At 58.3% G+C, this 27,411-nt stretch overlaps 16 protein-coding genes across 16 annotated transcripts; 9 read left to right on the top strand and 7 right to left on the bottom strand.

Annotated features, from left to right (window-relative positions):
* Window positions 1-35: 35 nt before the first annotated feature.
* On the bottom strand, window positions 36-901 carry V1518DRAFT_425393 (uncharacterized protein; the record flags this gene model as incomplete). The annotated part of the gene is made up of 2 exons (XM_066905914.1): window positions 36-275; window positions 326-901. The coding sequence occupies 2 exons, from the start codon at window positions 899-901 to the stop codon at window positions 36-38; spliced, it is 816 nt and encodes a 271-aa protein (XP_066761014.1).
* On the top strand, window positions 849-1,695 carry V1518DRAFT_411247 (peptidase S24/S26A/S26B/S26C). Its single transcript, XM_066902805.1, has one exon. It carries the CDS (start codon window positions 920-922, stop codon window positions 1,610-1,612), a length of 693 nt encoding a protein of 230 aa, XP_066761013.1. The 5' UTR covers window positions 849-919; the 3' UTR covers window positions 1,613-1,695.
* Window positions 1,538-3,141, bottom strand: V1518DRAFT_411246 (phosphatidylethanolamine-binding protein). Its single transcript, XM_066902804.1, has one exon. The coding sequence runs from the start codon at window positions 3,065-3,067 to the stop codon at window positions 1,682-1,684; it is 1,386 nt and encodes a 461-aa protein (XP_066761012.1). The 5' UTR covers window positions 3,068-3,141; the 3' UTR covers window positions 1,538-1,681.
* A 29-nt stretch (window positions 3,142-3,170) lies between these two features.
* V1518DRAFT_411245 (mitochondrial 54S ribosomal protein uL4m) lies at window positions 3,171-4,235 on the top strand. The gene has a single exon (XM_066902803.1). The coding sequence runs from the start codon at window positions 3,214-3,216 to the stop codon at window positions 4,138-4,140; it is 927 nt and encodes a 308-aa protein (XP_066761011.1). The 5' UTR covers window positions 3,171-3,213; the 3' UTR covers window positions 4,141-4,235.
* Window positions 4,160-5,633, bottom strand: V1518DRAFT_146178 (uncharacterized protein). The gene has a single exon (XM_066900767.1). The coding sequence runs from the start codon at window positions 5,321-5,323 to the stop codon at window positions 4,178-4,180; it is 1,146 nt and encodes a 381-aa protein (XP_066761010.1). The 5' UTR covers window positions 5,324-5,633; the 3' UTR covers window positions 4,160-4,177.
* V1518DRAFT_146169 (fungal-specific transcription factor domain-containing protein) lies at window positions 5,346-8,479 on the bottom strand. Its single transcript, XM_066900766.1, has 3 exons — window positions 5,928-8,479; window positions 5,637-5,880; window positions 5,346-5,582 (listed from the first exon to the last, which is right to left on the bottom strand). The coding sequence occupies exons 1-3, from the start codon at window positions 8,221-8,223 to the stop codon at window positions 5,471-5,473; spliced, it is 2,652 nt and encodes an 883-aa protein (XP_066761009.1). The 5' UTR covers window positions 8,224-8,479; the 3' UTR covers window positions 5,346-5,470.
* Window positions 8,480-8,546: 67 nt separating this feature from the next.
* Window positions 8,547-11,220, top strand: V1518DRAFT_390559 (uncharacterized protein). The gene has a single exon (XM_066901755.1). The coding sequence runs from the start codon at window positions 8,581-8,583 to the stop codon at window positions 11,017-11,019; it is 2,439 nt and encodes an 812-aa protein (XP_066761008.1). The 5' UTR covers window positions 8,547-8,580; the 3' UTR covers window positions 11,020-11,220.
* V1518DRAFT_411241 (aspartic peptidase domain-containing protein) lies at window positions 11,221-12,502 on the top strand. The gene has a single exon (XM_066902802.1). The coding sequence runs from the start codon at window positions 11,534-11,536 to the stop codon at window positions 12,398-12,400; it is 867 nt and encodes a 288-aa protein (XP_066761007.1). The 5' UTR covers window positions 11,221-11,533; the 3' UTR covers window positions 12,401-12,502.
* A 34-nt stretch (window positions 12,503-12,536) lies between these two features.
* V1518DRAFT_390555 (WD40-repeat-containing domain protein) lies at window positions 12,537-14,569 on the top strand. The gene is made up of 3 exons (XM_066901754.1): window positions 12,537-12,726; window positions 12,786-12,894; window positions 12,946-14,569. The coding sequence occupies exons 1-3, from the start codon at window positions 12,595-12,597 to the stop codon at window positions 14,523-14,525; spliced, it is 1,821 nt and encodes a 606-aa protein (XP_066761006.1). The 5' UTR covers window positions 12,537-12,594; the 3' UTR covers window positions 14,526-14,569.
* V1518DRAFT_411239 (Metallo-dependent phosphatase-like protein) lies at window positions 14,529-16,504 on the bottom strand. Its single transcript, XM_066902801.1, has one exon. The coding sequence runs from the start codon at window positions 16,484-16,486 to the stop codon at window positions 14,594-14,596; it is 1,893 nt and encodes a 630-aa protein (XP_066761005.1). The 5' UTR covers window positions 16,487-16,504; the 3' UTR covers window positions 14,529-14,593.
* A 110-nt stretch (window positions 16,505-16,614) lies between these two features.
* V1518DRAFT_440237 (Alpha/Beta hydrolase protein) lies at window positions 16,615-17,733 on the bottom strand. Its single transcript, XM_066906411.1, has 2 exons — window positions 17,391-17,733; window positions 16,615-17,342 (listed from the first exon to the last, which is right to left on the bottom strand). Exons 1-2 carry the CDS (start codon window positions 17,644-17,646, stop codon window positions 16,741-16,743), a joined length of 858 nt encoding a protein of 285 aa, XP_066761004.1. The 5' UTR covers window positions 17,647-17,733; the 3' UTR covers window positions 16,615-16,740.
* V1518DRAFT_411237 (Alpha/Beta hydrolase protein) lies at window positions 17,734-18,865 on the bottom strand. The gene is made up of 2 exons (XM_066902800.1): window positions 18,567-18,865; window positions 17,734-18,516 (listed from the first exon to the last, which is right to left on the bottom strand). Exons 1-2 carry the CDS (start codon window positions 18,838-18,840, stop codon window positions 17,921-17,923), a joined length of 870 nt encoding a protein of 289 aa, XP_066761003.1. The 5' UTR covers window positions 18,841-18,865; the 3' UTR covers window positions 17,734-17,920.
* Window positions 18,866-19,493: 628 nt separating this feature from the next.
* V1518DRAFT_454045 (mitochondrial 54S ribosomal protein mL54) lies at window positions 19,494-20,103 on the top strand. The gene is made up of 2 exons (XM_066906536.1): window positions 19,494-19,653; window positions 19,707-20,103. The coding sequence occupies exons 1-2, from the start codon at window positions 19,542-19,544 to the stop codon at window positions 19,961-19,963; spliced, it is 369 nt and encodes a 122-aa protein (XP_066761002.1). The 5' UTR covers window positions 19,494-19,541; the 3' UTR covers window positions 19,964-20,103.
* A 98-nt stretch (window positions 20,104-20,201) lies between these two features.
* V1518DRAFT_440236 (Ribulose-phosphate 3-epimerase-like protein) lies at window positions 20,202-21,286 on the top strand. The gene is made up of 6 exons (XM_066906410.1): window positions 20,202-20,322; window positions 20,379-20,566; window positions 20,618-20,814; window positions 20,870-20,924; window positions 20,974-21,091; window positions 21,145-21,286. Exons 1-6 carry the CDS (start codon window positions 20,286-20,288, stop codon window positions 21,219-21,221), a joined length of 672 nt encoding a protein of 223 aa, XP_066761001.1. The 5' UTR covers window positions 20,202-20,285; the 3' UTR covers window positions 21,222-21,286.
* Window positions 21,287-21,510: 224 nt separating this feature from the next.
* Window positions 21,511-23,470, top strand: V1518DRAFT_447419 (aldehyde dehydrogenase domain-containing protein). The gene is made up of 4 exons (XM_066906481.1): window positions 21,511-21,620; window positions 21,670-21,874; window positions 21,923-22,098; window positions 22,146-23,470. The coding sequence occupies exons 1-4, from the start codon at window positions 21,520-21,522 to the stop codon at window positions 23,122-23,124; spliced, it is 1,461 nt and encodes a 486-aa protein (XP_066761000.1). The 5' UTR covers window positions 21,511-21,519; the 3' UTR covers window positions 23,125-23,470.
* On the top strand, window positions 23,456-27,231 carry V1518DRAFT_425378 (armadillo-type protein; the record flags this gene model as incomplete). The annotated part of the gene is made up of 5 exons (XM_066905913.1): window positions 23,456-23,464; window positions 23,529-23,652; window positions 23,713-24,575; window positions 24,629-24,756; window positions 24,807-27,231. 5 exons carry the CDS (start codon window positions 23,456-23,458, stop codon window positions 27,229-27,231), a joined length of 3,549 nt encoding a protein of 1,182 aa, XP_066760999.1.
* Window positions 27,232-27,411: the final 180 nt, after the last annotated feature.

Genomic DNA, 27,411 nt, shown 5'->3' with positions numbered 1-27,411 from the left:
CACCAAACTCCTAACAAGTAAAGGAAAGTGTACAGCTAATCTAATACCAGCGGCCCGCCGCGCATGGTGATCGGACTCTCCGGGGAGAGCAGCGGGTCAACGGCGTCAGACGAGACGCCGCCCTTAGCATGTCGGAAGAGCTTCATGCCGACCCAGGATATAATGCACCAGATCCATGCGACGACACAGAGCAGCATGATCATAGAGGGGTAGTACGCGTCGATGGGGAAGTCGGATTCGAACGTTCGCGGGGTTTTGGTGCCCTTGTCGGAGGTCTGTCATCGTTGATTAGCTTCCATGATATGAGGAGAGCGGAGGAACATACCCAGACCCACGTCCAAACGTTGAATATGCTGCCAACGCCCATGACGACGATGATCCACGTGCTAAATAAAACGAGATAGCCGCACTTGATGGTATACGAGTTGTCGTCGTCGATAAACATCGAGTTCCACTCGTCGTCCCGCTCCAGATACTCCGGCCCGTCGAGATTATCATCATTCCCGTTATTGTTCACATAATCCCGGCCTCCGACGGTCAGAAACCTATCATCCCCCCCGTAGAATTCGTCGCTATCCTCGTCAAAGTACCCGTCATATCCGTAATCCAGCGTACTTCTCTCCCCCCGCCGCCGCCGCAGCAGCGGCATCTCGCGCGCACTGTTGGAGTCACTCAATTCTTCGGATGTGTACCCTCCCGGCGACATGTCGGCGCCGCTTCCAGCGTGGGCAGCCGCGCGGCCAAAGTACTCGCCGTCATCGTCCTCGGAGTGCACCGCGGAGGTGCGGCCGGCAGAGATGGTTGAGGTCGAGCGGTAGATGTACGTGGAGGATGAGGCCACAGAGGCTGCGGGGTCGCCGTCGTCGGCGGCTGAGACGATGATGCTCACGTCTGCGGACATGTGGTGGTGAAGTTGGCAATGGTCGGGATCAATGGACAGGCACAAGACAACCTCTGCCGCCATCGCAACTATCTGCACCCCGCGATGGCGTCCCGGTTCTACCACCACCTGCACAGCTTCGGCGTGCTCCTCCGCACCGCAGCCGCCATGCACCTGCTGCAGACTTGTGTTTTCGAGTTCGCCGTCACCGGCGGGCTCTCGATGCTCCCCACGCTGCGCGCACTGGGTGACCATGTCTTCGTCGACAAGCTCAACCACCGCTATGGCAAGGATATCGCGGTCGGCGACGTCGTCGTCATGCTCAAGCCCACCGACGAGCATACGCGCGTGTGCAAGCGTGTTGCCGGGCTCCCGGGCGACATAGTCTACGCGAATCCGACGCCGACCTACGTGCCCGCGCAGGACGCCAGCATACCGGCGCCTCGCGACCTGCTCGAGTCCGCGGAGACGACCACCGTCCGCACGGGCAAGTACGTGCGCGTGCCAGAGGGCTGCATCTGGGTGCTCGGCGACAATAGCGCGGCGTCCCTGGACTCACGCGACTACGGCCCCGTGCCGAAAGGGCTGGTTGTTGGCAAGGTGCGGTTCGCCGTGTTCTGGGGCCCGTTCGAGCTCTTCCCCTCCGCGCCACGGCGGATTGCGTCGAACGACTCATTATCAGCATCACCAGATGTGTGCGCGCGTCTCGCGGCCGAGGATGCACAAGGATAATTCACGATGGGAAGCTGGCGTTCAGGGAAAAGTTTCTTGTAAATAGCATATGTACAATATCATCATCACCTAGTAGTGTTGGATCCGCATGCGGTGCCATACCGTGCCCGGTCCAAGCCCAAACTTCTCGCGCACGCTCTCCGTCTGCGAGTCGTACTTGTTCCGCCACATGTGCGCGCCGACCGCGGTCAGTCCGTACGCGGACCTGAAGTGCCGGATATTGAACGCGTCGCGCTCAATCAGCGCGGTCTCGTCAATCACACCGTACTTGTCGCTGTCCTCCGGCTGGCGTACCTTCAGCCCAGCACCGTTGGGCTGCTCAAACACCCATACGCAGTATCGGTGCAGACTCGTGTTCTTCTCTGGGTGTGGGGGTAGGTAGGGCACGAGCACTTTCGCGGCGGCCTTGTCGACAAGCGGCTTGTTGCCTGTGATCCGGATGTCGGTGAGAATGTAATGCAGCGTTGACTTGAACGAGTCGTTTTCGAGGTCAGGCGTGTCCGGGTCGACGATGACGATGGTATAGTATTTTGTCGCGTCCTCGAAGATCTGCACCGCAAACTCGGGCTCCTCCGCCGTGACCTTCGTACTGAGCATGCGGCCTGGGTCGATCCAGTAAGATAGATCGCCTGGGAAACGCACCTTAAGGTCCACCGTCGGCTTAAGGTACGGCAGCGTGTCGGGCACGACGTGCATATTCTCAAGCCGGTCCACCATGCGCAGCCGGTCACCCTGCTCCCACTTCTCGCGCATGAGGTGCCTGTACACGGCGAAGCGCATGTCGGCCTTGCCGGCCGTGAAGTTGAAGATGACCTCAGGGTTCGCAAGCTCCGCGTGTTTCCGTGCCTTCTCGATCTCACGCGCGTCGAGGAACGCATTCGTCCGCTTCTGCACGTCCTTCACTTCCTCCGGTGCTGCCGCACCCTCCTCTGCGAGAATCTGGTCCAGCCTGGCCTTGCGCTTCGTGACCACCGCGTAGTTCCTTTCCCGCTTCGCCCCGATGAACGCCATCGCCTCCTTGAACGCAACGTCCAGCCCAGGCGGCGACCGGTACGCGGTCTTTGCCTTTGCCGTCCGCAGCGACCCTGGCGGCCTGCTCACCCGCCAGTCCAGGAACGCTGCCCGCACCGAGACCGGAATTGTAAGCTGCTCTGCCGTGATCAGCGGCGCGCCGTTCGCGGGATCCGCTACGTTGGGGTATGCCGTGAGCTCGTCGATGGAGCAACCAATTGTGTCGGCAATGGTGTGTAGCTCAGCCTCGGAGACCAGGTCTCGCGGGTTCATGCCCTTGGAGAAGCTAGGCTCGGGTTTGGCGTCGGTGGTGGTGGTGGTCGTCGACGCCGCCCGCGTGCTCGTCGCTGCCGTGGTTTGCACCGCTACCGAGACGCGCACCGCCGATGCGCCACTGCTGCAGGTGATTCTCCGCGTAAGCGAAGGAGCAAGACGGAGCGGCATTAGGTCCTGGGTCTGTGGTCGGTGTTTGCTGTAAGACGGCCGCGTCCGAAAAGTTTTCGTGCGAGCCGTTAAACTTTGTAGATTCTCGTCGTTCACTGCACCACCTCCGCCCGCTTCACCACCCTCTACCATTCCCACAGGATCCAATGGTTCTCCGGCCTGTGCTCCCGCGACTGGGTCGTGCCATGATGACCCGCCACTCCTTTATCCGCCCTGCGACCAGCATCTCTACCGCCCTAGTCACCGACCCTGCCAACATCACTGCCGACTCGCTCACATGGACATCCATCGCGACCCCCGACTCACCCCTCGCCAACGCTGGCCGGCCACCCGCTGTTGTGCTCACCACTCTGCATTCCTTCCCTGCCCTTGAGCCGTCATCCTGCGCCGCCGCGCCATCAAGCTTCCTCTTCGCGCCGTTTCGCCGGGATATCCTCTGGCAAGCCATTACCTACGAGAACGACAGCCTGCGCAACCGCGGTGGTCTCTACGTACGCAACCGCTCTGAGCTTGGGTATTCTAAGAAGAAAATGGCAGCTCAGAAGGGCCGTGGTCGTGCGCGTGTGGGTAAGGCGGGATCGCCTATCTTTCAGGGCGGCGGCAAGCCATTCGGTCCGCGGCATCCGGACGACTCGACCGAGCTGAACAGACGCGTGTACAACATGGCCTTGCGGACGGCATTTTCGTACGCGTACAAGCGGGGCTTTTTGGCGATACTTGAGGATGGTGCGGAGATCGCCACGATTGCTGCGAAGCCCGCACTACGTGCGCTGTGGTCGCTCCACGCGTGGGAGAAGACTAGGGTTCTCTTTATATCGTCCGGTGAGAACACAGAGCTTGTCGACATCCTCAAGAACTCCACCCGCAAAGCAAAGGTTGTCGACGTGAAGGACCTCGACGTGCGCTCGGTGTTGCGAGCACACAAGATCGTCGTCGAAAAGGCCGCGTTCGACTACCTCGTCGAGAACACTGAGGGCAAGAAGTTCCTCAACCCCGCGAAGATCGTTAGCCAGATCAAGCGGAAAGCCCGACGGATGCGTCTGCACGCGACCAAGCGATTCGGAAGGGACTAGTCTGTACATATACATAAATATATTGTCTATTCAACCGTCACCGCTCGTTCACCCAAGCTGAAATCCACCCACTCGCAATCTCGGAGCTTTGGCTCACAAGCGCACTGTATCCCGGATTCTTGGACTTATCAAACATCGAGATATGCGCCTCGATCTCGCCTGTCGCGGCACTATTCTCCGCGGCGACGAAGAAATCGGAATACGGCGACTCCTTTGGCACGACGCAGAACGTGCGTTTGCCGTCGCCGTCGCTCGATGCAAACCGGCCGATCGACTTTGCAATCCCCGCAATGTCAATGTTAGACCCCTGGCTTGCTACCTGCTGTTGCTGCTGTTGCTGCTTGTCGCGAATGACAGTGTAGAAATTAACCATTTGCACGCGCGCGCGGTTGTCATATATCGTGTATAACCGCTTCTTTAGAGTGTCAGCCGGCTGCATCAATGCGCCAACAAATTCGAGATGCTGCTTCGCCCATCCTAGATCCACGTTCTGGCTTTTCAAATACCACGCCGCTCCCGCCGCTGCAGCCGCCGTAGTCGCGATACCCGCCGCCGTCAACCCGATGACCTTCCCCCAATTCACTTGCTCTTTCTTCTGCTGCTGATTCTTATCGCCTGCTGCATTAGCAGCCCGTGCAGGCTGCTCGCTACTCTTCTTTGCGAATAAATACGACGTCACCGCACCGACCGGCAATGACGCAGACAATGTCTTCAGCTCCTGCATCTTCGCGGCGCCGCGCTGCACTGCGTCCTGTGAAAATACCGATGCATGCAACCCTAAGAACGGCGTGTCGAAACACAGCATCCCCAGCACTTTGGGAAACGTGCACCGCAGGTCCCGTGCGAGAATCTGCAGCGCCGCGTCCGCCACCACAAGCCCGCCCATGCTGTGCGCGACAAGCACAACGCCGACCGAGGGAGATATCACAGGCGAGGAAGACTTATCCGAGTCTGACTGCGCGATTTCAGCGTCGATCACAGTGGTCTCGAGGTAGGACAGGAACTCGCTCACGCATTGCGCAAGCTCGCCGCGTGTCTCGTAGGGTGGGTACAGCATCGTCGCCACGGCCGTGTTTGTGAATATGCGCTGCAGCCGCTGCTCGATGTCGCGCGGAAACGCTTCGAACGTGTTTGCGCCGCCTTTGAAGCCATGAACGTACACAAGCAGCACCTTCTTCTTCATGGTGTGCGTGTGGTGGCTCCGTGGATGCCGGACAAGCAATCTAGCTCACGACTAACGCAGTCGGCGCGCTGCTCTGTGGGTTAGGGGTTGCAGCAGATATTACGACCTAATCGTCATGAAAGCCAACTAATCCCATGCAAATCCAATTCAACGTCCAGTGCCTATATCCAACAGCATGTCGTTGGTCATCATCAGATCCACATCTAACCCATTCACGTATCCCAGGTTCTGCATGAACTGCTCCAACCTCCCGTCGTCGCTACGCATAGTTAGCAGAGACTCCACGTAGGCAGGCAATTACGTTGTAACATACCCAGATGCCTTGATGTCAAACAACGTCAACCCCGCCAAATCAGTCGCAGACGACGAAGACGTTGCTGGCTCATCCAGTACGCCCAGCGTACTGGACAGCACAGAGTCAAGCTCGTTCGTATGGTTTGGCAGAGACGACACATTCGACGAACGCTGCAGCGGCACAGCCTGCGGCGGGGAGTTTTCTAAAGGCTCGCGCATAGGAATGGTAAATTCCTGCTTTGGTATCGGCGCCGCTATTGTTGCTGCGACTGTTAGCACAGGCCGGACAAATCGGGTCAATCGAACATACCATTCTCAGAGCACAAGATCCTCAAAGACACCAATGCGCTTGGCCACACTCGCGCAATCAAACCTAGATACTCCTGCGCATGTCGCACCAAAATTGCATAATCGTTTGCCATGAGATTGACAACTGCCTGGAAATTTCCGTTCGGCAGGAAAGTGATCGCTCTGAACACATTATATTCAAACGTCGGCGGAAGAAGATTGCTATACAGTGTGCGGGACTCGAGAACGAGACTGAGCAGCTGCGACACGCCTTGCAGCGTGAGCATGTACGAGCGCGCGGTGGTCGCGATTAGTAACGAGTTATCCGCCGATTGGGTCGAAATGCTGGGGTGGTTGAACACTGCAGAATACACAAGGGCTTGAACGAGCAAGTACGTCATGTTGAGGTTGATCAGATACGGCGTTGGCTTGGGTGCACTGGCGCGTATCGAGCACTGTGACGGTAACGCGCCTTCCCACGCTTTGAGCTGGCCCAAAAATGAATCAACCATGGTGCCGAGATTGTAAGACGACGAGTGCGCATCGCTGTCCATCGCCTTTACCGGCGCGTAGAACGACGATGCGAGAACTTGGTTCCAGATGCGGACGAGTTTTAGGAGGTGATTGAACGTTGATATGCACCGGGCCGGGTTCGCGTGCGCTCCGGCGTCGCCATTCGGGCCGTTTAGCACCGCCGGACTCGAATAATTGTCCCACTCATCCGCGCCATTCTCGTCGAGCACGGGTATTTCCCACTCCGCGGTGCGGATGTTTGGAATATGCCCGGTCCGGGAGGCGACCATGGTATCCAGAATGTAGCAGCCAGCCCACGTATGCGCGCGCCGCCGCTGCAGTTGCGCGTCCGTACCTCCAGCAGCGGCAGCGGGAATGACGTCATTGAAGTAGAGACAGTTATTGAACGCAGACTGGCACGCCTCGGTGACGAAATTCCACGCGTCGGTCCAGTTGCCTTTGCCAAAGTAGTAGAGTGAGAGTAGCAGCTGGCACTGCGTACATGCGATCTCAGCGTTGAGATCGTCCCTTCCGTCGGTCAGGGAGCTGCTGAGACTGAGAGCCTCGATAGCCGTAAATGCATATTCCCGCGACGGCGCGGTCTGCGCTGCGCTATTCTCCTGGTCCATGTACGCGGCAGCCAGCGCCAAGACCGTCCACAACAAGCCCCGCTCCGCGACATCTCTTGGTCGCGAGAGTGCCACACTGTGCGAATCGTCTTGATGTGCGAGACGGATGATGCTGAAGCGGTCGACAATCGGTAGCCAGCAGTGCGTGGTCGCAAAGTACAGATTCAGCAGCTGCGAGGCGTTGCGGGGTAATGGTTTGATCATAAGGTTCTCAGCTGCCAGGTCGGCGCGCACGCGGGGATGGTTTGAGTAGGACGGCACAATAGAATCGAAGGGACGCATCTCGGAGAACTGAGCCGTCGGGCGCGCGATCTGTTGGACAGTACCGCCGAGAAGGCCGCTCGCGGCGCCGACGTAGCATAGGGCGCCGTTAGTGTGCTTGAAGAACTTACCGGCGGCATCGGGGAGGTATTCGATGTGCGGGGTGGTCTTCGCGACGCGCGGGGGTACGGAGTACGATGCAGCAGGAATCCATGCGGTCGGAGCAGGAGATCTTGTGGAAGAGGCTGCCGCGGCGAGAAGCGAGAGGGGTGAGCCCGAGAGGGCGGCGAGATGGTCGACGGACTGCTTTGGCGAGGGATAGGCAAGCGTCGTAGACGGCCGAGCGGGGGAGTCAACATCCATGGCGGGCTCGGGTGATGCAAAGGTGTTGGAGATGATGAGACTGCGCCTGCGGCCGGCGCTGGCGCCGTACTTGTCCTTGACGCGGTCGACGAGGGCGTCCATGCGGCCCATGAGGGGGCTGGCGCGCCAGCCCTCAAAGAAAGACCGCAGACTGGGCCCATCAAGAGACTCAGGCCACACAGGCTCAAGCGACTTTGACTCCAGCGCGGCGTCAAAGACGGCGAGGATGGCGGCCTCGAGGGCGCGGTCACGAGCGACGATGAGACCGAGGACGCGCTCGAAGATGGCGGTGCGGAGCTCCATTTCATGGGCGTGGCCGGTGGGGAGGCCGCGTTTCTTGGAGGAATCAGGGTTATAGGTGCACGCCTGGTGAGTGGCGAGGCAGGCGGAGCAGGAGGGGGTGCGGCCGTCGCAGCGGGCCTTGCGGGTGCGGCACTGGGAGCAGGCGAGGGAGACGCGACGCCGCTTTGCGCCGGCGGCGTCAGAGGTGGTGGCGACGGAAGCCTTGTGCTTGAGCGGAGGAGCAGGGGAGGCGCCGGCGGAAGAGACCATGTTGGCGAGGGAGGAGGGGAATGGGGGGGGGAGGGGGGAGGGAGGGGACGAGGCGAAGTGGAAATGAATGACGGGGAGCGCGACGAAGACGGGGGCGAAGCAGCGCACTACGTCGTGAGGAACCGTGGCCGTCGCGCCTGCTCCTCCGTCTACTAAAGTCTCCACGGCGCGTAAAACAGACCGCCGCGGGCGGGCGCAGGATCACGGGCTAGGGCCCGCGGCGTCGGCGCAGCGCGCATCGCCGACGCCGGCGAACACGGACGGCACAGCGCTCTGCCGGCGAGGGTTTGATCTCCCCGCTCTCGTAGACATAAAGCATGGCGCACACGCCCTCGCCTCTGCCCGCCGCCAAACACCATGTCCGCCTCGCCACAACCCGCCACCGCGTCGGTGCTGCTCGTTGGCATGCACGGCGCGGGAAAGTCCACGCTCGCGCTCATAGCGGCCAAGGCGCTGGGCTTCCGCTTCGTCGACACCGACCTCCACGTGCAGAGCGTGCTTGCGATGCCAGCGTTCGCGTACATCAAGGAACACGGCATGCCCGCGTATCGCGCGCGCGAGCACGAGATCCTCGCGGAGCTGCTCGACCACTGTGACGCGCGCTGCGTGATCGCGTGTGGGGCCGCTGTCGTCGAGCACCGGGCCAACCTAGTGCGCATTGCGGCATTCCGCCAGCACCATGCCGTGGTGCACGTCCTCGGCGATGAGGACCGCATCCTTGAGTATCTCAACTCCACCGACTTTGATCTCGTCTATCGCATGTGCCGCAGCAGGTACGTGCTCTACCGTGAGTGCTCCAACTATGAGTTCTTCAACATCTCCGCCGACCAGCGCTTCCGCCCAGATGAGAGCTCGACGGAGCGCCGCGGGCCTCCGCGGTCGTTCCTGCTGCTCAAGAACAGCGAGCGGGACTTTGTGCGCTACCTAAAGGTCATCATGGGTCGCGGGCTCGACGCGGATCTGATTGCTGTGCCGCCACCGGAGCAGCGAAAGTACACTTACGCCATCACGTTGCGCTTTCCGACGGTCGACCTGCCAAACTACAATGCAGACGAGTACGACAAGGACAAGATCTCGGACATGGTGCTCGGCGCAGACTGCGTCGAGGTCGTTATCAACGCCGTGCTGTTCCGCGACCGCCACGTGCAACTCGAGGCAATTGCCAAGTTCATCAGCACCGTGCGACGGAATACCCCCATTCACATTATATATACCGTGTCCATGGCGGACTGCGACCTACGCGAGCAGGCAGATAGGAAGCTGTACTTTAAGCTGCTGGACTACGGGCTGCGTCTCGCAACGAGGTATATCAATATTGATCTGTTGCTGTTTGTGACGCGCACGCACGACGACGCGACGGGGATCACGCGGTACACTCAGAACGCGTACTGCGCCGAGTTGCGGCAAGTATTGCAGCGACAGGCAGCGCCGTACAGAAAAATCATTAACTCGATACATGTGGGTACCCCAGCAGAGGGCGGTCAGTGGTGGACGTCACAGGAGCCGAAGCTGCTGCTCGACTTTGCGCTGCAGATGGAGTGCGACATTGTCCGGATCACGAAAGATGCGGTAGCGATGGACGACAACTTTGCGGTATTGAGTTTCCATCACCAGTACGACTCGTACTGTCGGCAACGCGGGGCGACGCTGAGCGCGTTCAATGTTGGCCCGCTAGGCCGACTATCTCGCGTGTTCAATCCAATCATGACGCCAGTGATTGCACACTACTCGGTCGACATTGGGCTGTCGGACGAGTATCAAACCACAGGTCTCTCACCGGTGCAGGCAATTGACATGACAGCGCACGATGCGATGACGGCGCTGTACAGCGCGCACACGCTGCCGAAGCTGCAGTTCTACGTGTTTGGCGGGCCGCGGTCATCGCAGTCACTGTCGCCCATCATCATCAACGCGGCGAGTCGCGTGCTGGGCTTACCGCATGTGGCCAACATCCACGTGTCTGCGAGTGCGGACGACATGATGCAACTTGCTCGGCGGGAGGACTTTGGCGGGATGGGGATCACGATGCCGCACAAGCTATTTGCGGTGAACCTGGTGGATACAACATCGGTGCATGCGCGCGTGATTGGCGCTGTGAACACGGTGATATCCATGCGGGACCCTGAGACGCAGAAAATCGTGTCGGTGCACGGGGAGAACACGGACTGGATCGGGATTTTCAACTGCATTCGCGCGCATTTGTCGCCGGTAAACGCGGTGACGTCACGCACGACGGCGCTGGTGATTGGCGCGGGAGGGAGCGCGCGGGCTTCGATTTACGCATTTATTCGGCTCGGGGTAGAGCATATTTTCATATACAACCGCACGCAGCGGCACGCGGAAGAACTGGCTGAGCATTTTAACAAGCAGGCGGTCGCAGCCGATGAGGCACGTTCTCCAGACGTGGCGCCCGGCTCTACGGCAACAGACTTTGCTCTAGGCGTGGGCACATTCAAGGTGCACGTTCTCACATCGCTGGACTCAGTGGAGCCACTTGCTGAGCACGACATGCCGACGATCATCGTGAGTAGTATTTCTGCGTACATGGAGTTCCCGCTCGCGTGGTTCCAGCGGCCGACCGGCGGCGTGCTAGTAGAGCTGCACTACGAGAAGCTGAGCGGGCCGATGGCGCGGCGCATCCGGCCGCTGCAGGCACGTGGCTGGCTGAGCGTGAGCGGCGTGAAGGTGCTACCGGAGATGGCGGCGTGTCAGTTCGAGCTGTGGACGGGGAAACCGGCGCCGCGGAGTTGGATGCAGCGCGCGCTGCAGCGCTACTACGAAGAGCACGTGACTTAAGATGATGCCCCACCATGTGCGGCGCGTGCGGCCGCGCGCTAGCCAGTTCAGGTAAGGCGCAGGGGGTTCCAGCGAGAGTGCGTGCAGCCAACCCGTCGTTTTAAAGCGCGCTGCCGCTCCACCACGACTACACGACACCACCACCACCACCACTGCCATGCGACTCCTCCCCCTCGCCTTCCTCCTCCTCGTTCTTGCTGGCGCTGCCGCTGCTGTGGTGCCCTTCTTCGGTGACGCCACCCCCGGCGCGCCCGTGGTCGCGCGTGCAGATATCTACCGCCGTGGCGGTCGGGTATACGCCCCCGACACCGTCGCAGACCTCCCCCGTTTCGCAGACCTCGTCCGTCAGCTCCTCACCCGCTACTCCCACACCAAGCGTGAGCTCCATGGCAACCGCGTCATCCGTAAGGCCGTCCCCCTCAACGACAAGCTTGCTCCCATCGGCGCCGACGGGTCCTTCTTTGCCGACCTCCGTCTCGGCAACCCGTCGCAAACGGTCTTCTTTGACATTGACATGACCTCCTCCGACTTCTGGGTTGAGTCAACTACCTCCGTCCATGGCACAGCCTTTGACGCCGAGAAGTCCCAGTCTTATTTCACCAAGGACGCCCTCGTCTTCAAAGACTGCGTCGCCTCATCCGACATCCTCCGCGTTGGCCTCGCAGAGTTCGCCATCGACTTTGCCCACTGCGTTCCCCCACGCGCCTCCGTCCGCACGCTTCGCCCTTCTGGCGGAATGCTCGGCCTCGCACACTCCTGTCTTACCCAGACAGGTGTGCCTCAGTTCTTTGAAGCCTCCGCCACCAGCGCCGCAGATGGCGCGGACGGCGCAGTCTCCCGCGCGACCGAGAACCGCTTAGGTGAGCTCATGTTTTCCGTCGAGTACAAGCCTGAGGACCCCGCCGGCGGCGCTTATCTCGCGCTCGGCGGCATGCCTCACCAGGTCGAAGAGGCTCTCTACGCGCCGGTCAAGACCACAGGTTTCTGGCAGATCTTGTTCAAGACCATGCTGCTCGACGGCAACGGCGTCGTCGACAACATCCAGGGCGTCATCGATGTCAACTGTCCGTTCGTGCTCGCACCCCCCGAGGACGTGCATTCCTTCTACTCCGCCATCTCGGGAGCACAGCCGCTTTCCAACGGGTTCTGGTCGTACCCCTGTTTCGAGGACCCCAAGATTCACATCGAGCACGCGGGCTGGCTCTTCCCATTCAAGGATAATAATCTCGGCAAGGTCAAGGAAGCCTCCGGCTATTGCGTGGGCCCGATTGTCGAAGCTGATCTTGCAGGACTGTGGGTCATCGGCGAGCCCTTCCTGCGAGGCACGCTCTCGGTCTTTGATTACAAGAAGAAGCGCGTCGGCTTCCGCTCCGTGGGCTGATGTTTCTGCATGTCTTGGGTTTTGCAATTTGGGTCTGGTGTTTGTAATGGTATTTAATGTCAAGAAGTAGAATATAGACAAAAAGTTGATTTCATCTCGTTACGAACAGTCCTCGCGCTCCATGCCAACTCCACCTCCTTCCCAACTATCACGATCCCACCCTCCTTCCCCCGGCCACGCCAACTGTTTTAACAATGCGCGCCCACGCGCTCACCCTGCACTGGCACAACGACAGCCAACCGATCTACTCTGCGCACTTCCAGCCCACTCGGCTCGGGCGTCCCCCGGGCCGTCTGGCCACTGCCGGCGGCGACAACAATGTTAGAGTATGCGTCGGCACCGTCTGCACCCACTCCCAACGCGCTATGCTAACACGGCTTGCCAGATCTGGCGCGTCGAAATGTGCAACGCCGATGTGTTTCCAACAGTCACGTACCTCGCCACGCTCATCAAGCACACGCAAGCCGTCAACGTTGTGCGCTTTGACTTCAGCGGTAAGCCCCCTCGCTCCAACCTCTGCAGTGCTTTCTCGCTAACACCACCAGGCGAAGTGCTTGCCTCTGCCGGCGACGATGGGAACGTGATTCTCTGGAGCCTGGTGCAAGACGACGAGCATAATCCCCGGCACGTCGAGTTTGGCGAGGACCACGACGCGCGTACGGCGGATCGCGAGTCCTGGCGCATCAAGCACCTGTGCCGCTCCTCGGTCTCGGAGATCTACGACCTCGCATGGTCGCCGGACTCACAGTACCTCGTCGCCGGCTCAATGGACAATGTGGCGCGGATCTACAGCGCCGCGACTGGCGTGTGCGTACGCCAGGTGGCGGAGCACAACCACTACGTGCAGGGCGTGGCGTGGGATCCGCTGAACGAGTACATTGCGACGCAGTCCTCCGACCGCTCCGTGCATATCTACACACTCAAGACCAAGGACGGGCAGTTTGCGCTGAACCCGCACCACAAGATTTCCCGCGCGGAGATCCCAGTCAATACGAAACACGCTATAGACGTCGACGCCGCGTCGTCCCCGGCAGTGCTCCCCATGAATCCCCCGCTCTCGACGCACTCGCGGCGCTCCTCATTCAGTAACTCCCCCTCTATCCGCCGCTCGCCCTCGCCATCTCCGTCATCCTCCTCCCCGGCGCCCACGCCGCTGCCGCTCCCCGCCGTGCGCCAACTCGACTCGCCAAAGATCGGCTACCGCATGTCGGCACTCTACCACCACGAAGGTCTCGCCTCCTTCTTCCGCCGCCTCAGTTTCACCCCAGATGGCAGTCTGCTTCTCACCCCCGCGGGCCAGTTTAAGTATACCACCGCGTCTGGCGTCGAGGAGACCACGAACACTGTGTACATCTACTCTCGCGCTGGCTTAAATAGGCCCCCGGTCGCGCACCTACCTTCGCTCAAGAAACCTGCACTCGTAACCAAATGCTGTCCTCTGCGCTACAAATTACGCCGCGCCGCTGCAAACGTACCCGCCCACCCGACGCAACACATGACGATCGACTCCTCTGCGCCACCTGCCCTAGATCTCTCCGCGCTCTCCTCCGACACCACCGCCACTGCCGACACGCGGCACCACCCCGCCGAGCGGATACCGACCTCGACTCCGTCCTCCACCTTCTCCTCTTCAGCCTCCGACAAACCCGCGTTTGTGCTCCCCTACCGTATCGTCTACGCCGTCGCGACGCAAGACTCAGTCATCGTCTACGACACCGAGCAAAGCGCGCCGCTGTGCGTCGTATCAAACCTGCACTACGCCGCATTCACGGACTTGACGTGGAGCGTGGACGCGCGGATACTATTTATGACCTCCACCGATGGCTTCTGCTCCGTGATTGTGTTCGACCATGACGAGCTCGGCGAGGTGTTTGAGGACGACCAGCAGAAGACGAACGACACCGACGAACACAAAACCGCGAGTGAGTACTACCCACCGACCCCGGCGTCGGCTGACGAGTCAGCGGAGCCAACGCCAATCATCGTCCCAGTCCCCGGCATCGCCGCCGCAAGCAGCAGCAGCCAGCCTAAACGGAGCACAGACGCTACCTCCAACGAGGGCGGCGGGGAGAAGAAGAAAAAGCGGGTCGCGCCCACGCTCGTGGGCGATGTGCGGCCGTCGTAAGAATGTGTTCAGTAAATTAGATTACAACATATGCTATGGTACAAAGAAATATGCAGATATAGGTAGCCCTACAAGGGCTGTGGTTTTCCGGCGAGCACGAGTAACTGTTCGTCCACTCGTTTGTCGACGTCGTCGCCGGTCTCAAGCCGCTTCCATGAACTTATCGATGCCGTGGTCGCGTCGATCTCGTACACGCGCACCCGCCGTATGTAACCGCCGTAGCCCGCGTAGCCACCGAGCCCGGCGCCGCCGGCGTGGCAAAGGTATATTGAGTGGTCTGTGGATGTGGAGGGTAGTGGCGACGAGGCGGCGTCGTCGTCACGTTTTGATTCTGCGTGCGCATCTGTTGAGGGCTCGTCTGAAGACGGTGCGGGTGGCGCGTAAGACCGGTCGTACATGCAAAAGTCGTTCACATGGTCATGTCCCACCGATACCACCGACACGCCGAGATCCGACAACACTGAGCGCGCGCCGGTGTTGTATTTCGGCGCAGTGCTGGGCTCGCGGTACGCGCCTACGTACGGATTTGACGTGTTGCGGTACTCTGTGAGCGGGATGTGGAAGAACGCCATGGACAGGTGTGGCGCATCAAGGTTGCTCCGCAGCGGCGCTGTCTGCGCATGCGACGCCCGCAGAAAGTCGAGCTGTGACTCGTCGATCCAGTTGTAGCCTGGCATCGTGCGTGGGTTGGGCGAGTACTTATGCGTGTCGAGAAAGTACATTGTCAGCGCGGTGGCGTGCTCGTCCAGCATCACATTGAGCACGTAGTTGCCCACGCCCTTTGCGAACTCCGGCCCGGCTTGTGAGACAGAGTACGGCAGGTGCGAGGAGATCTCCATCAGCTCCTCACGCGAGAGTGAGCCCTCGTCGTCATGGTTGCCAAAGGTGACTGCAAACGGAATCCCCCGCTCGATGAATGGCGCCACGGCTTTCAGCATCGCGCTCTGCGCGTCCGGCGCACTCTGGCCAAACACCTGGTCACCCGAGAGCACGACAAAGTCCGGCTTCTCGTCGTCGAGCATGCGATGCACAAACGCGGTCGTCCGAGGATCGGCCTGGCAGTCTTTATCCTTCGTCACGGGGTTGGCTGGGAAGACATCCAGACACTTGCCGACGCCCGTGGAGAAGTGCAGATCCGCGACCTGCAGGATTTTGAATTTCTTGCCACCGTTGCCACTGTCAACGAAATACAGCGGAACTGCCGGTAAATCTTGCTTGGCGCCGAGCCGGATCGTGAGCCGCGGGTGGAAGGAGGAGCTGACTGTGAGCGCCGCGGTGCGGTCGCCCTTAAGCGACCAACCAAACCTCGGATCGACAGCGTCGACGCCGAAGAGTACGTCCACGCCGGACACGGCAAAGTCGTTCGCCTTGCCAATTTTCAGCCAGAGGTTGTGCGCGCGCGCGACCCACTTGCCACGGCTGTCGATCTGGCTCTCCGCGGGCTCGTCGACGTTGTCGACGTTGTCGCCGCCGTCGCGCCGCTGGGCTGACGCGGGTGCAGGCGAAGACGGCCCGATGTGCGCGTCGAGCACAACGAGTTCAGAGTCACCGAGGTCGTCGCGGGAAACAATGTCGGCAAACACGTACGCGCTGCCGAGCCAGGAGCGGCCGAGACGTAGGTCCTTGTCGACGCGGGAGTAGGCGCCGTGGCTGCAGGAGGTGAAGGGGAGACACGCCTTGACGACGATGTCGCGGACAAGGGCCGCGGGGTATACTGGAGTTAAGGGGATGGCGGCGCCGGCATCGGCGGCGCGGAGCGGGGCCTGGAGATCGAAGGCGCGTACGGAGGCGAGGAGGGAGGCAGCAGTCCAAGTGGAAGGGGCGATGGCGGTGGAGGGCCCGTGGATGAGGAGGAGAAAGGCGAGGGACGCAACGAATAGGACGAAGAGCCGCGATCGGCAGAGGCGCTTGAGGAGGATCAGCGGCCGGGTGAGCATGGCGAGGAGCAGGCTGAGCGCCATGGTTGGGTGGTGAAGAGGGAGGCGGCGAGTGGTTGCGGACGGAGTGTGCGCTGCACGCGGCTGCACCCGTCACGTGCTGCACGTGAAAGCGCGTCGAGCTCGTCGCGGGAGTCCCCGACGCGACGTGATCTGTGGGATATGTGCATTCAAGTGTCTGGACTACTATGTACTAGGATTCCGGCGAGCGCGGTGCAGGCGAAATGGCGGACCGCACGCGATGTGCGCTCTCCCCATCTGGCAGACTGTCAATACCGCTACAACAAACCAAGATGCCGAGCCGCGTGGGTAACGTGCGTCTCTGCGTACGAGCTCACGTAGAAGTACGAATGGTTGTAGCCCTCCGCGTACACAATCGTCACCTCGCCCTCGCGCCCGTTCTCCTTAGCCGCCGCCGCAAGGTTCTCCACCAGCAGCTGCCCGCCCGTGTAGAACTCGTCCGCGGTGCCCACACTCACCAGCAGGTCCACCGGCCCGCCCGTGTACGTCCGCAGCAGCTCCGTCGCGTCGTGCTGCGGCCACTCAGCCTCCGTCGCGAGGTACCCTGCAAACGCCTTCTTGCCCCACGGGCACTGCGTCGGGTTCGCGATCGGCGCAAAGCCCGAGCCGCTCTTGTACAGCTCCGGGTGCTTCAGAAACAACGACAGCGCGCCGTGGCCGCCCATCGAGTGACCGGTAATGGCCACGCGGGACGAGTCGAGCGTCGGGTACGCCGCGTACAGCAGTGCCGGTAGCTCCGCGGTGATGTACGTCTCCATCTTGTAGTTCTCTGACCACGGCGCCGCGGTCGCGTCGATATAGAACCCAGCCGCCGAGCCAAAGTCCCACGATTCGTTCTCGCCGGGGTGGTTCGAGCCGCCTGCGAGTGTTAGTTTTTGATCATTCGCGTACTCCATGCACAACTCACGCGGCGAGGTGTCCGGGTAAACGATGGCCATGCCGTACTTGCCAGCCCAATAGTTGAGGAAACCCTTCTCCGCGCCGTTGTCGCCGGAGCAAGTCAACCCGGCGAGGTAGAACAGCACCGGGATCTTGACGGCAGTGCTGGGCGGCACGTAGAGGTTCAGCGCCATCCTGCATTTGAGCGCAGCAGACTCGTGCGTGAGCTTGAGCAACTTGCCGCCGAAGACTGCGATGGTGGCGGTGGTCGTGAACGCGGACATGGTGGCGGTGGGTAGCGAAGAGAAAGCATCGGGCTCGGACTTATCCTTTGGTGATAGCCTCAGCGATCCACTCAATTCCCCACCATCATTCACCACCACCGCCTCCCCTGCACTCAATGCGTTCGCGGAGACTCCTTTATCTCTTTTAGTCATGCTCTTCACCTTCTGAAGCGCATGCACCCACCGCAAAGCACAGAAATTTAGCATGACCAACGCTTATCTCTTCCTCTACAAGTACTGCCAAAGGTATCTACTCTTCCGCCTTCTACACAATCTACAAAAGACCAAAGCTCTTGGCGGCGTGCTCGACGTGCTCGCGCGCAACAGACGCAACGTAAAAGTACAAGTGATCATAGCCCTCCACCCACTTGATCTGCACCTCGCCCTCCTTACCAAGCTCTTTCACCGCGGCCTCAAAGTTGTAGAACTGCAGGTTCTCCATGTACTGATCCTCCGTGCCAATCGTGATGAAGATATCCATCGTGCGCTCCTTGTACTTCTTCATAAGCTCCAGCGCGTCGTGCGCGGCCCACTCCTCCTTTGACTTGAAGTACTGGCCGAACGCGCTTTGGCCTAGCGGGCTCTCAATCGGGTTCGCCAACGGTGCAAAACCCGACGCGCTTTTGAACATGCCCGGGTACTTGAAGTACAACGTCATCGCACCGTGGCCGCCCATTGAATGGCCGGTGATGGCGACGCGGGTCGAGTCCAGTTGCGGGTACTCTGCGTACAGCAGCGCCGGCAGCTCCTTCACGATGTACGTCTCCATATTGTAGTGCGCTGTCCACGGCTCCGCGGTCGCGTCGATGTAGAAGCCAGCCGAGGAACCATAGTCTATCGTGACGTGCTCATTGGGCAGGTCCGTGCCACCTGAAGCTGTTAGCATTGGGATCACCACGACAAAGCCCGCTTCCACATACGGGGCGAGTTATCAGGGTAGACAATAGCAATGCCGTACTTGGCTGCCCATTCCTGCAGGTTTCCTTTGTCAAAGCCCGAGTCCGCGTTGTCGGTCAGGCCCGCCAGGTAGTACAGCACAGGCACCTTCCCATCGGGGTTCTCGTATACGCCGGGCGGAAAGAAGATGTTTACCGGTTGGTCCTTAGTATTCAGAGCGGTGGAGTCGTGCACGAGCTTGACGCCGCGGCCACCATAGTGGCCAGCCTCGTAGGTCTTTGTAAATGGCGAGGGCATTGTATGTGGATGGTGATTACGAGACTACGACTTGGAGACACGATAAGCGGGCAGGAGCTTCTACGAGATCGAAGCTCTGGCGCACGGGCGCCGCCCACGGCGAGAACAGAGCAGAAGACATAAAGCAGTAATCAACGTTCACAACTTATTACTCTATATATACTCCTCGGTGGTAATTCTACTACTTACTCCGTATTGTCGCGTACAGTCGCTATCCATAGCGTTAGCTCACAGTCCTCCACGGCCTCATGCACGCCGACACCACCACTATACAAAGAGCACACAGTAAGACACAGCACAGGACACGAACAACGCACGGCGAGTACGTAGTCAGAGATCTTGGTGATAAAATGTTCATCGTCACAACGCCGTAGCGTTCCATATATGTAGCAGATAAGTTTTTGTCATCATGTAGACTCACGGGTGTTGTTCGTGTGCAGCAACAGTGTACAGTGTGTGCAAAATGTGGAAAATACGCCCATAGTGTGATATGCAAGGCGTGCGCAACTGAATCACGCGTATAGAAAGAGAACGTACCTGAAGAAAAAGCGTCGATAACAGGTTTGTCATGAGACCGAGCGGTGAAGAAGTGGCGTAGAAACGAGAAGCAGTAAAATTTGCCTAAAAATGAGATTTCGTCCCAAGAACGACGCCGTCACGATTACCACTGCACTCTTCCACGCCCCGTATTTCCATTACACATGTTCCGCGCCACATCAAGTGGCCTCTCAAAGCAATTTTACGCGGCCGGTGCTACCCGCAGCTGTGCCAATGTTGGCCGGCGCGCGTTCACCGTGTCCTCAGCATTCTCAGGTGCGCCCTCACGCGATGATTCACCCCGCATCTTCGCTAACATTCTGCATCAGAGGCAGAGACTACAAGGCGGGTGCAGTCCTACGTCGTCAAGGGCACTAAACTAAAAGGCTGCAATGTGCTCAAGAACCAGGAAGACCCCGAGGCCCTCGCGGACGAGGACTACCCAGACTGGCTGTGGGAGATCCTAGACAAGGACGCGCAGCAGCGGAAGTTGGACGCGGACCCGGAACGCAAGGCAAAGAAGGAGTGGCGGGCAAAGATGCGACAAAAGATCAAGACCAGCAACTTCTTGAAGAGTATGAAGTAGGAGCGTGAATATCGCGCAACTGCGGCGACATCGTCCATGGCGATTATATTCAGCTCTTTTCCTCCTCATTCTCTACACAACCACTTGTACATACACACAATCGCCGTGAAAGATACTGCGTTCCTCAATAATCTCCATAATCTATCTCGTCCTCTTTCGTAGAAAATGCAAACCAGCGTGATGGTCGTGCAGACTCTGAGCCGCGCCGACGCCGCCACATTATCCCCAGACGCTGTACCACCTCTCTTCATTTTCTCCTCCAACACACCCTCACAGTCCTCCTCGGCCCCATTCCTATACCAACCCACATCGGACACACACAATGCCCGAAGCTAAGATTGCGCCATCCATTCTCGCCAGTACACACCCCCCCAACCCCATCTCCGCCCAATCACTGACCCACCACCACCACCAGGCAATTTTGGCAACCTCGCCGCCGAATGCAAGCGCGCCATGCACTGTGGCGCCGACTGGCTCCACGTCGACATCATGGATGGCCACTTCGTCCCTAACATAACCATCGGAGCTCCCGTTGTCACCTGCATCCGCGGCGCGCTACCCAAGGGCGACAGTTTCTTCGACTGCCATATGATGGTCGCCGAGGTGTGTCTCCACATTTAGTTACTAATGTCAGTTGTCGCTGACAAATTGCAGCCGGAGCGATGGGTCGAGGACTTTGCTAAGGCCGGCGGCGACCTCTACTGTTTCCACTACGAGGCCACCTCCAGTCCCGAAGCGCTCATCGACAAGATCCACGCCAGCGGCATGCGCGCCGGCTGTGCCCTCAAGCCCAAGACTCCCGTATCTGCTGTGTTTGATCTCGTCCCCAAGCTCGACATGGTTCTCATCATGTACGTTTTCTACTTGCGTGATTTGGCTGAAGGCTGTGCTGACATCCTCGCACAGGACTGTTGAGCCTGGATTTGGCGGACAAAAGTTCATGATAGAATGCATGCCAAAGGCAAGTCACCCTCTCTACAACTCGTCATTGCACTGCTCACACTTCACAGGTCGAGGAACTGCGATCAAAGTTCCCAGATCTGGACATCGAGGTCGACGGCGGCCTCGGCCCGGCCACCATCGACTTTGCCGCGGACGCCGGCGCTAACGTCATCGTCGCAGGAACAAGTAAGTGCTCAGCATACATTTTGTTGTCTCTTATAGTCACTGACTACTCTCAGGCGTGTTTGGCGCCAAAGACCCCAGAGAGGTCATCGCCCTCCTCCGGGAGACCGTCAACAAACGGCAACTGAAATAAGTGCATGGCCCCGTACATGAGTAATGACGTGTACGTAGTAAATAGCAAAAAACATATCGAATCTATAAAAACGTAGGCGCGGCGAGGAGGAAATGCGGCAGATAAGTAAGTGTCTGCACGTGGCTCAGTCGAAGCGGCTCAAGGCTTATCGCGTACACCCCACCTCGAGAACCGTGATGGCTGATCCTCCATGATCTACCTGACTCCGCGCCTGATCCGCGTCCTCTCCCGCCATCTCTCATCTCCACGCACATTCAAATCGTTCTCAATGCGTGCCGTGAAGCCAATTGCGCTCACAATGCCCACGGGCATTACCTACGAGCAGCCGGTCGGTCTCTTCATCAACAATGAGTTTGTCGCGTCCAGTGATGGCGCAAAGCTTACGACCCTCAATCCCGCGTATGTCCTCTCTCACTGCCTGCCATAGCAACAGCTAATACTAGCGTAGTACTGACGAGGAGATCACGAGCGTCTACTCTGCCACCGCCGCCGACGTCGACACCGCCATCACGACCGCCCGCATCGCATTTAAGTCCTGGCGCGAGCTCTCTGGCACCGACAGAGGCATCATGCTGCTCAAACTTTCCGATATCGTGGCTGCGAACTCTGAAATCCTTGGCAACATCGAGGCCTGGGACAACGGCAAGCCTGTGGTGCGTACGCTTATTTTTGTTGCAGCGCTCGATCTGACATGATCCTAGTCGGCTGCCATCGCTGAAGACGTCACCGAATGTATCAACGTGCTGCGGTACTATGGCGGCTGGGCAGACAAGATTCATGGTGAGACGATTCAGCCATTCAGGGAGAAGCTGGCATTCACGATCGTAGAGCCACTTGGTGTCTGCGGTCTCATCGTTCCTTGGAACTACCCGATCATGTACGTACATTTGCTTATCTACGAGAAGGTCCTCCTAACGCCGGCAGGCTTTCCGTGTGGAAGATCGCGCCGGCGCTCGCAGCTGGAAACACAGTTGTGCTCAAGTCGTCTGAGCTCACGCCGCTCTCCGCGCTGTTCTTCGGCACTCTCGTCAAGGAGGCAGGAATTCCGCCTGGCGTCATTAACATCATATCTGGCGATGGTATGGTCGGTGCCGCTCTCTCCAGCAGTGCCAACATCAATAAGGTTTCTTTCACTGGTTCGGTCGATGTCGGCAAGAAAATCATGAAGGCGGCGTCGGCAAACCTGGTTCCTGTTACCCTTGAACTTGGCGGCAAGTCTGCAGCAATTGTCTTCCCGGATGCAGACCTCGACCAGGCCGTCAAGTGGTGCCATATCGGTATCATGAGTAACATGGGTCAGATCTGCACTGCCACCTCGCGGATCTACGTGCACGAGGCCGTGCAAGAGCAATTCGTCAAGCTCTTCATCGAGCACACACAGAGCACCTCTAAGATCGGCACCCAGTTCGACGAAGATACGTTTCAGGGTCCACAAATCTCGCAGCGTCAGCTAGACAAGATCGCCTCATACGTACAGTCCGGCGTAAGCGAAGGTGCCACGCTTGCGTATGGCGGCAGCACTGTTGATGGCGCGGGGTACTTCATGCAGCCGACAGTGTTCACCAACGTTAAGGACAGCATGCGCATCTCAAAGGAAGAGATTTTCGGCCCTGTCGTCATCGTCGACGCGTTTAAAGATGCTGACGACGCTGTCACACGTGCGAACCAGTCCGCGTACGGTCTGGGCGCCGCAGTGTTCAGCGAGAACATCACGCTCGCACTAGACGTCGCGCGGCGGCTTGAAAGTGGAATGGTCTGGATCAACTCCTCGAACGATAGCGATTTCAGAGTGCCGTTTGGCGGGTACAAGCAGAGCGGCTTCGGTCGCGAGCTCGGCGAGCAGGTGCTGAGTCACTACACACAGAAGAAGTCTGTACATGTGAATCTGGGAACGAGACTATAAGGAATGCCAACGGCTAGTATGAATATGGATTGATATATCTCTTGTGTGGCTTCAGTTTGCCAACACATGTAGTCTGTGACGCATTATATGACGACTGGCTGAATTATCAGTAGGATCGTAGAGTGATAGATACTGGTGAAGCGGCATATGAAGAAGTGGTGAAGTAGACGGCGGAGAGAAAGCGAAACATCCATTTTCCCATCCGCGTCTCAGCCAACTTCACGACCCTGAACCTGATCTCCAACTAACTGCAGTTCCAGTCCCACGCATGCGTCTCGGACATGCCGCTTTCTAGAACGGTTGTGCATGCGTCTGCGATATCCCATCACACATGGTTGAGGTGCGTCTGCTCCGTCGTGTCCCCGCGCAGTCCGCGTCGCTAACCCCGGCCGCTCATCAAACAGCCTTCGTCAGTTGACGGCGGAGCCAGCTCCGCAACCACCAGCGGCACTAGCAACAGTAACAGTCGTCGTCAGCGGCGTGCAGTCCTGCTGAAGCTCAACTACGCCGCGTGGAATGGCCAGACAGGTATGTCTTCCGCCTTGTTTTCATTTCATATCGTTTCAGCGTCCGCCTCACACTCCACAGATATTTTCCCGACAGCCAAATCGCTCGATCTCAGTCTCAAGAAAAACACGGCTTTTATTAAGCGTCTGCGCACCTCAATCAGCGCTGAGTCCCAGGATGCGCTTCTCAAGGAGATCGCAAGTTTGTCTCTCGAAAAGTACCTGTCCGAGGTCATCAGCGCGGCTGCTGAAGGTCTCGCTCGCTGTCGTCTCACCGCTGACATCTGGGCCGCGGTGGAGGTCGTCTCAGCTTTGCACCAGCGGTTTGCACTCTCATTCACACCGCTGCTCGTGCTCTACTTGCTCCGTGGCTTTGCGAATCCGACAAAGACTCAACTTGCGATGCTCACGCCCGAGCAACGCGACAAGGAGGACAGCGCACGAATTCTGCGCCAGCGTGGGCTTATTCGGCTGGTCACCGAATTTTGGCTTTGTGGAATTGCGCGTACCAGCGACGATGCACGGAAGGCGGCTGAAAGCGCAGCGTCGTCAACGCAGGCTGATTCCGCCGGATCCAACGCGCAGAAGAGCCAAAAGAAAGCTCATTCAGCTTCAGCTCACAGCACATCATCTCGGGCAAGCATCAGCGGTGAAAATGCCGCTGATCCCATCCCACTGGAGATCCTGAAGGAGCTGTTGTCGACCGACACGAAAGATTTTTTTTATCTGCAACTCGCAGCTGCGTTTGTTAAGAACTACGGCCCAGATGTTTTGGGATCCGCTCGCAAACCAGCGGATGAAAGTTCTTCTGCTAATATTGTCCTTGTCGGTGCAGGCGCCACGGATGGAGATGGATTGGTTGACGATACACTTCGTAAGAGATTCAGAGCTGTGGTCGAGTCGTATTACTCAAAACTATCTGAATTTCTCGTCAGACAACACAATGTATGTTCCAGTTCAACAACATGCGCGTGATCATGCTCACATGCTCGCTATAGGCCATCAAGGATCAAGAGAAGCGAAATAACGCCGCATACATGCGCTCTGGCGAGATCTTCGAGGACCGGCAATCGACTTTCGAAAAGATGGTTAAGGATGAAGAGAAAATGGTTGCAAATACTCAAATGTGCGTATTCCTGTGTCTCCATTTTGCATCGACTTGGCTAACATCTGCAGCATTGCCGATGCACTTGATCTCGATATGCCAGATCTTGCACACAAAGAGAAAGAGATCGCGGGCCAAAGTGCGCAATTTTCGTTCACGAAGGGCGGTGCGGTCTCGGCTGATGATTTGACTGGTAATGGCCTGTGGGAAGATGAGGAGCAACGCAAGTTCTACGAAGATCTACTCGACTTGAAGTCGCGTGTACCTGATGAATATTTCGAGTCCGGTAAGAAAACCATTTCTGGTGATAGCCATGTCGATCTCGCAGCGAACACGCTCGACACGGAAACCAGTGACGATGCCGCTATGACTGCAGTGGATGACGAACTCGTGGTTGTGGCAGACATTGGCGACTCTTCTTCTGCGCCGAGCCAGTCGCTTGGCAGCCAAGTGGAATCCATCATTTTGCGACTAACAGACATGAACAATCGCGAGAGCATCGATCAAGTTGCGCTTGATTTTTGTTTTCTTAACTCAAAGGCATCACGTAATCGGCTTGCGCGCTCGCTAGAATCGGTTCCTAAAGCCCGCCAAGATCTGTTACCTATGTACAGCCGTCTGATCGCGACCCTAAATCGGTACATCCCTGAGATCGGAACCGCTGTGGTGCTCTATCTGCAGAAAGAATTCAAGTCCTTGCAGCGACGACGACCGAGCGGCGGTGTTATTGATCGCGGCCTTGCCGAATCCCGCGCACTTAATATCCGCTACATTTCTGAGCTCGTCAAGTTCAAGATCGTGCCGAATCATATCGCCTTCAATTGCTTGAAAGTGCTCACCGATGGGTTTGGCAGGAACGAGATCGAGAGCCTGAGCAACATGTTGGAAAGTTGCGGCCGGTTTTTACTGCGTAGCGAGAGCACGCGCGATACCATGGCGGACGTGCTGCAGATAGTGTGGAAAAAGAAGTCGTCTGCGCAAAATCTTGACTCTCGGGATCGAATTTTGCTAGAGAATGCGTTTTACTACGTTAACCCTCCGGAGCAGGTTGCAATTACACAGAAGCAACGACCAGTGGTTGAACAGTACGTTCGGAAGCTCGTGTACGTCGACTTGAGTAAAAACACATACCACCACGTGTGGAAGCAACTGAAGAAGTTGCACTGGAGCGATCCAGAGACGCGGACGGCGATCGATAATGCATTCACAAAAATATGGAAAGTCAAGTACAGCAACATTTCACTGATGGCGCTGATTGCAAGCTCATTGATGAAGTACCAGCAGTATTTTATCGTGCGACTGGTTGACTCTGTGCTAGAGCAGATTCGCGTCGGCTTGGAGCTCAACATGTTTCGCTACAACCAGCAGCGTATTGCGCAAGTCAAGTTCTTGGCAGAGCTATATAACTACCGCGTTGTGGACTCTGGCGTGGTTTTTGACACCTTGTACACAATCGTGGGGTTCGGACACGAGGGCGGCCGACCGCAGCCCGGCCGGGCGACGATGCTGGATCCCGCGGACGACTATTTTCGTATCCGCCTCGTGTGCACGATATTGGATGCCTGCGGTTCGTATTTTGACCGCGGCTCGGCGAAGAGGAAACTTGCGTTATTTCTCGCGTTTTTCCAGTACTACGTGTACACGAAAATCGTGCCGTTGCCGATGGATATCGAGTTTACTTTGCATGACACACTGCAGATGCTGAGACCACAACTGAAGGTCTGCACCAGCCTCGAGGAGGCTGCTGCTGCGTTGGCGGACGCAATGACGACTGCGTTCGGGGATATTGATCTGAATAACCAGAACCACGAAGAGGAAGAGCTCGAGCAGGAAGCGGACGAGCTTGAGGACGAGGACGAAGAGGAAGATGAGGAGGAGGAAGGAGAGGATGAAGACGACGTTGTCGTTGCCATCGCGAACGGTAATGAGGTATCATCGGGAGACAGCGACAACACCTCCGACGACGGCGACGACGAAGACGACGTGGACTCGGACGCGGACTCGGACGACGCCGACTCAGATGAAGGTGGCTCGAGCAGTGGCCGCAGCAGGCGTGGCGTCGTGGACGACGAGTTCGACCGTGAGTTCTCGCGCATGGTTGCGGAGAGTATCGAGTCCCGCAAAGCAGAGCGTAAGGCCGCGTTCGATGTGCCGTTACCCATGATGCGCAACAGCACGTCCCAGCAACAGCAGCACCATCAGCAGAACTATTCCGTGCTCGATATGACCAAGTCAGACGACCACTACGACGCGTACGACGACTCCTTCCCCGCCACCACTCCGCAGTCCTCTACTGTCGCGCCATCCTCACCGCAAAATGTTCAATTCCGCTTACTCACAAAACGAGGAAACCGCCAACTAGTCCACGTCGTCGATGTGCCTGCCGACTCCGCGATGGCGGTATCCACGCTCATGAAGCAGAAGGCAGAGCGAGAAGAGCGACAGCGCATCAAGAAGCTTGTGCTCAACTACGAGCGGAGTACTGGTGCTGGATAGATATGTGATTAAATTGTTATATTTTTATGAATCATTGCTCGTTCGGCGAGCACAAACTGGATTGCGATACTGTGGCGCTGTGTTACACTGACGCGGCCCAGTCGTCCTGCAGGTGTAATAGAACCGATGAATCCAATGAGGAGGTCATACCTGTTGTACGTATTTGTATGCAGCGACCAA

Source organism: Limtongia smithiae (genome assembly GCF_038497785.1).
Source record: "Limtongia smithiae strain NRRL Y-17922 unplaced genomic scaffold V1518scaffold_2, whole genome shotgun sequence".
Lineage (NCBI taxonomy): Eukaryota > Fungi > Ascomycota > Lipomycetes > Lipomycetales > Lipomycetaceae > Limtongia > Limtongia smithiae.
Note: the sequence above shows the minus strand (reverse complement) of the source record. Positions and strands in the feature narration are given on the sequence as shown.

Excerpts from the sequence above, each read along its gene's own strand:
- V1518DRAFT_390559 (XM_066901755.1), top strand. The coding sequence starts at position 8,581 with ATGTCCGCCTCGCCACAACCCGCCACCGCGTCGGTGCTGCTCGTTGGC.
- V1518DRAFT_411245 (XM_066902803.1), top strand. The coding sequence starts at position 3,214 with ATGGTTCTCCGGCCTGTGCTCCCGCGACTGGGTCGTGCCATGATGACC.
- V1518DRAFT_411237 (XM_066902800.1), bottom strand. The coding sequence starts at position 18,840 with ATGCCCTCGCCATTTACAAAGACCTACGAGGCTGGCCACTATGGTGGC. Across the intron at positions 18,517-18,566 it reads CTACCCTGATAACTCGCCCC|GTGGCACGGACCTGCCCAAT; the intron begins GTATGTGGAAGC and ends TAACAGCTTCAG.
- V1518DRAFT_454045 (XM_066906536.1), top strand. The coding sequence starts at position 19,542 with ATGTTCCGCGCCACATCAAGTGGCCTCTCAAAGCAATTTTACGCGGCC. Across the intron at positions 19,654-19,706 it reads CGTGTCCTCAGCATTCTCAG|AGGCAGAGACTACAAGGCGG; the intron begins GTGCGCCCTCAC and ends ATTCTGCATCAG.
- V1518DRAFT_440237 (XM_066906411.1), bottom strand. The coding sequence starts at position 17,646 with ATGTCCGCGTTCACGACCACCGCCACCATCGCAGTCTTCGGCGGCAAG. Across the intron at positions 17,343-17,390 it reads TTACCCGGACACCTCGCCGC|GCGGCTCGAACCACCCCGGC; the intron begins GTGAGTTGTGCA and ends TAACACTCGCAG.
- V1518DRAFT_390555 (XM_066901754.1), top strand. The coding sequence starts at position 12,595 with ATGCGCGCCCACGCGCTCACCCTGCACTGGCACAACGACAGCCAACCG. Across the intron at positions 12,727-12,785 it reads GCGGCGACAACAATGTTAGA|ATCTGGCGCGTCGAAATGTG; the intron begins GTATGCGTCGGC and ends ACGGCTTGCCAG. Across the intron at positions 12,895-12,945 it reads TGTGCGCTTTGACTTCAGCG|GCGAAGTGCTTGCCTCTGCC; the intron begins GTAAGCCCCCTC and ends TAACACCACCAG.
- V1518DRAFT_411247 (XM_066902805.1), top strand. The coding sequence starts at position 920 with ATGGTCGGGATCAATGGACAGGCACAAGACAACCTCTGCCGCCATCGC.
- V1518DRAFT_411239 (XM_066902801.1), bottom strand. The coding sequence starts at position 16,486 with ATGGCGCTCAGCCTGCTCCTCGCCATGCTCACCCGGCCGCTGATCCTC.
- V1518DRAFT_411241 (XM_066902802.1), top strand. The coding sequence starts at position 11,534 with ATGACCTCCTCCGACTTCTGGGTTGAGTCAACTACCTCCGTCCATGGC.
- V1518DRAFT_411246 (XM_066902804.1), bottom strand. The coding sequence starts at position 3,067 with ATGCCGCTCCGTCTTGCTCCTTCGCTTACGCGGAGAATCACCTGCAGC.
- V1518DRAFT_440236 (XM_066906410.1), top strand. The coding sequence starts at position 20,286 with ATGCCCGAAGCTAAGATTGCGCCATCCATTCTCGCCA. Across the intron at positions 20,815-20,869 it reads CTCGACATGGTTCTCATCAT|GACTGTTGAGCCTGGATTTG; the intron begins GTACGTTTTCTA and ends ATCCTCGCACAG. Across the intron at positions 20,925-20,973 it reads TGATAGAATGCATGCCAAAG|GTCGAGGAACTGCGATCAAA; the intron begins GCAAGTCACCCT and ends CACACTTCACAG.
- V1518DRAFT_146169 (XM_066900766.1), bottom strand. The coding sequence starts at position 8,223 with ATGGTCTCTTCCGCCGGCGCCTCCCCTGCTCCTCCGCTCAAGCACAAG. Across the intron at positions 5,881-5,927 it reads GATCTTGTGCTCTGAGAATG|CAACAATAGCGGCGCCGATA; the intron begins GTATGTTCGATT and ends TAACAGTCGCAG. Across the intron at positions 5,583-5,636 it reads TTTGACATCAAGGCATCTGG|CGACGACGGGAGGTTGGAGC; the intron begins GTATGTTACAAC and ends AACTATGCGTAG.
- V1518DRAFT_447419 (XM_066906481.1), top strand. The coding sequence starts at position 21,520 with ATGCCCACGGGCATTACCTACGAGCAGCCGGTCGGTCTCTTCATCAAC. Across the intron at positions 21,621-21,669 it reads CTTACGACCCTCAATCCCGC|TACTGACGAGGAGATCACGA; the intron begins GTATGTCCTCTC and ends ATACTAGCGTAG. Across the intron at positions 21,875-21,922 it reads GGGACAACGGCAAGCCTGTG|TCGGCTGCCATCGCTGAAGA; the intron begins GTGCGTACGCTT and ends ACATGATCCTAG.
- V1518DRAFT_146178 (XM_066900767.1), bottom strand. The coding sequence starts at position 5,323 with ATGAAGAAGAAGGTGCTGCTTGTGTACGTTCATGGCTTCAAAGGCGGC.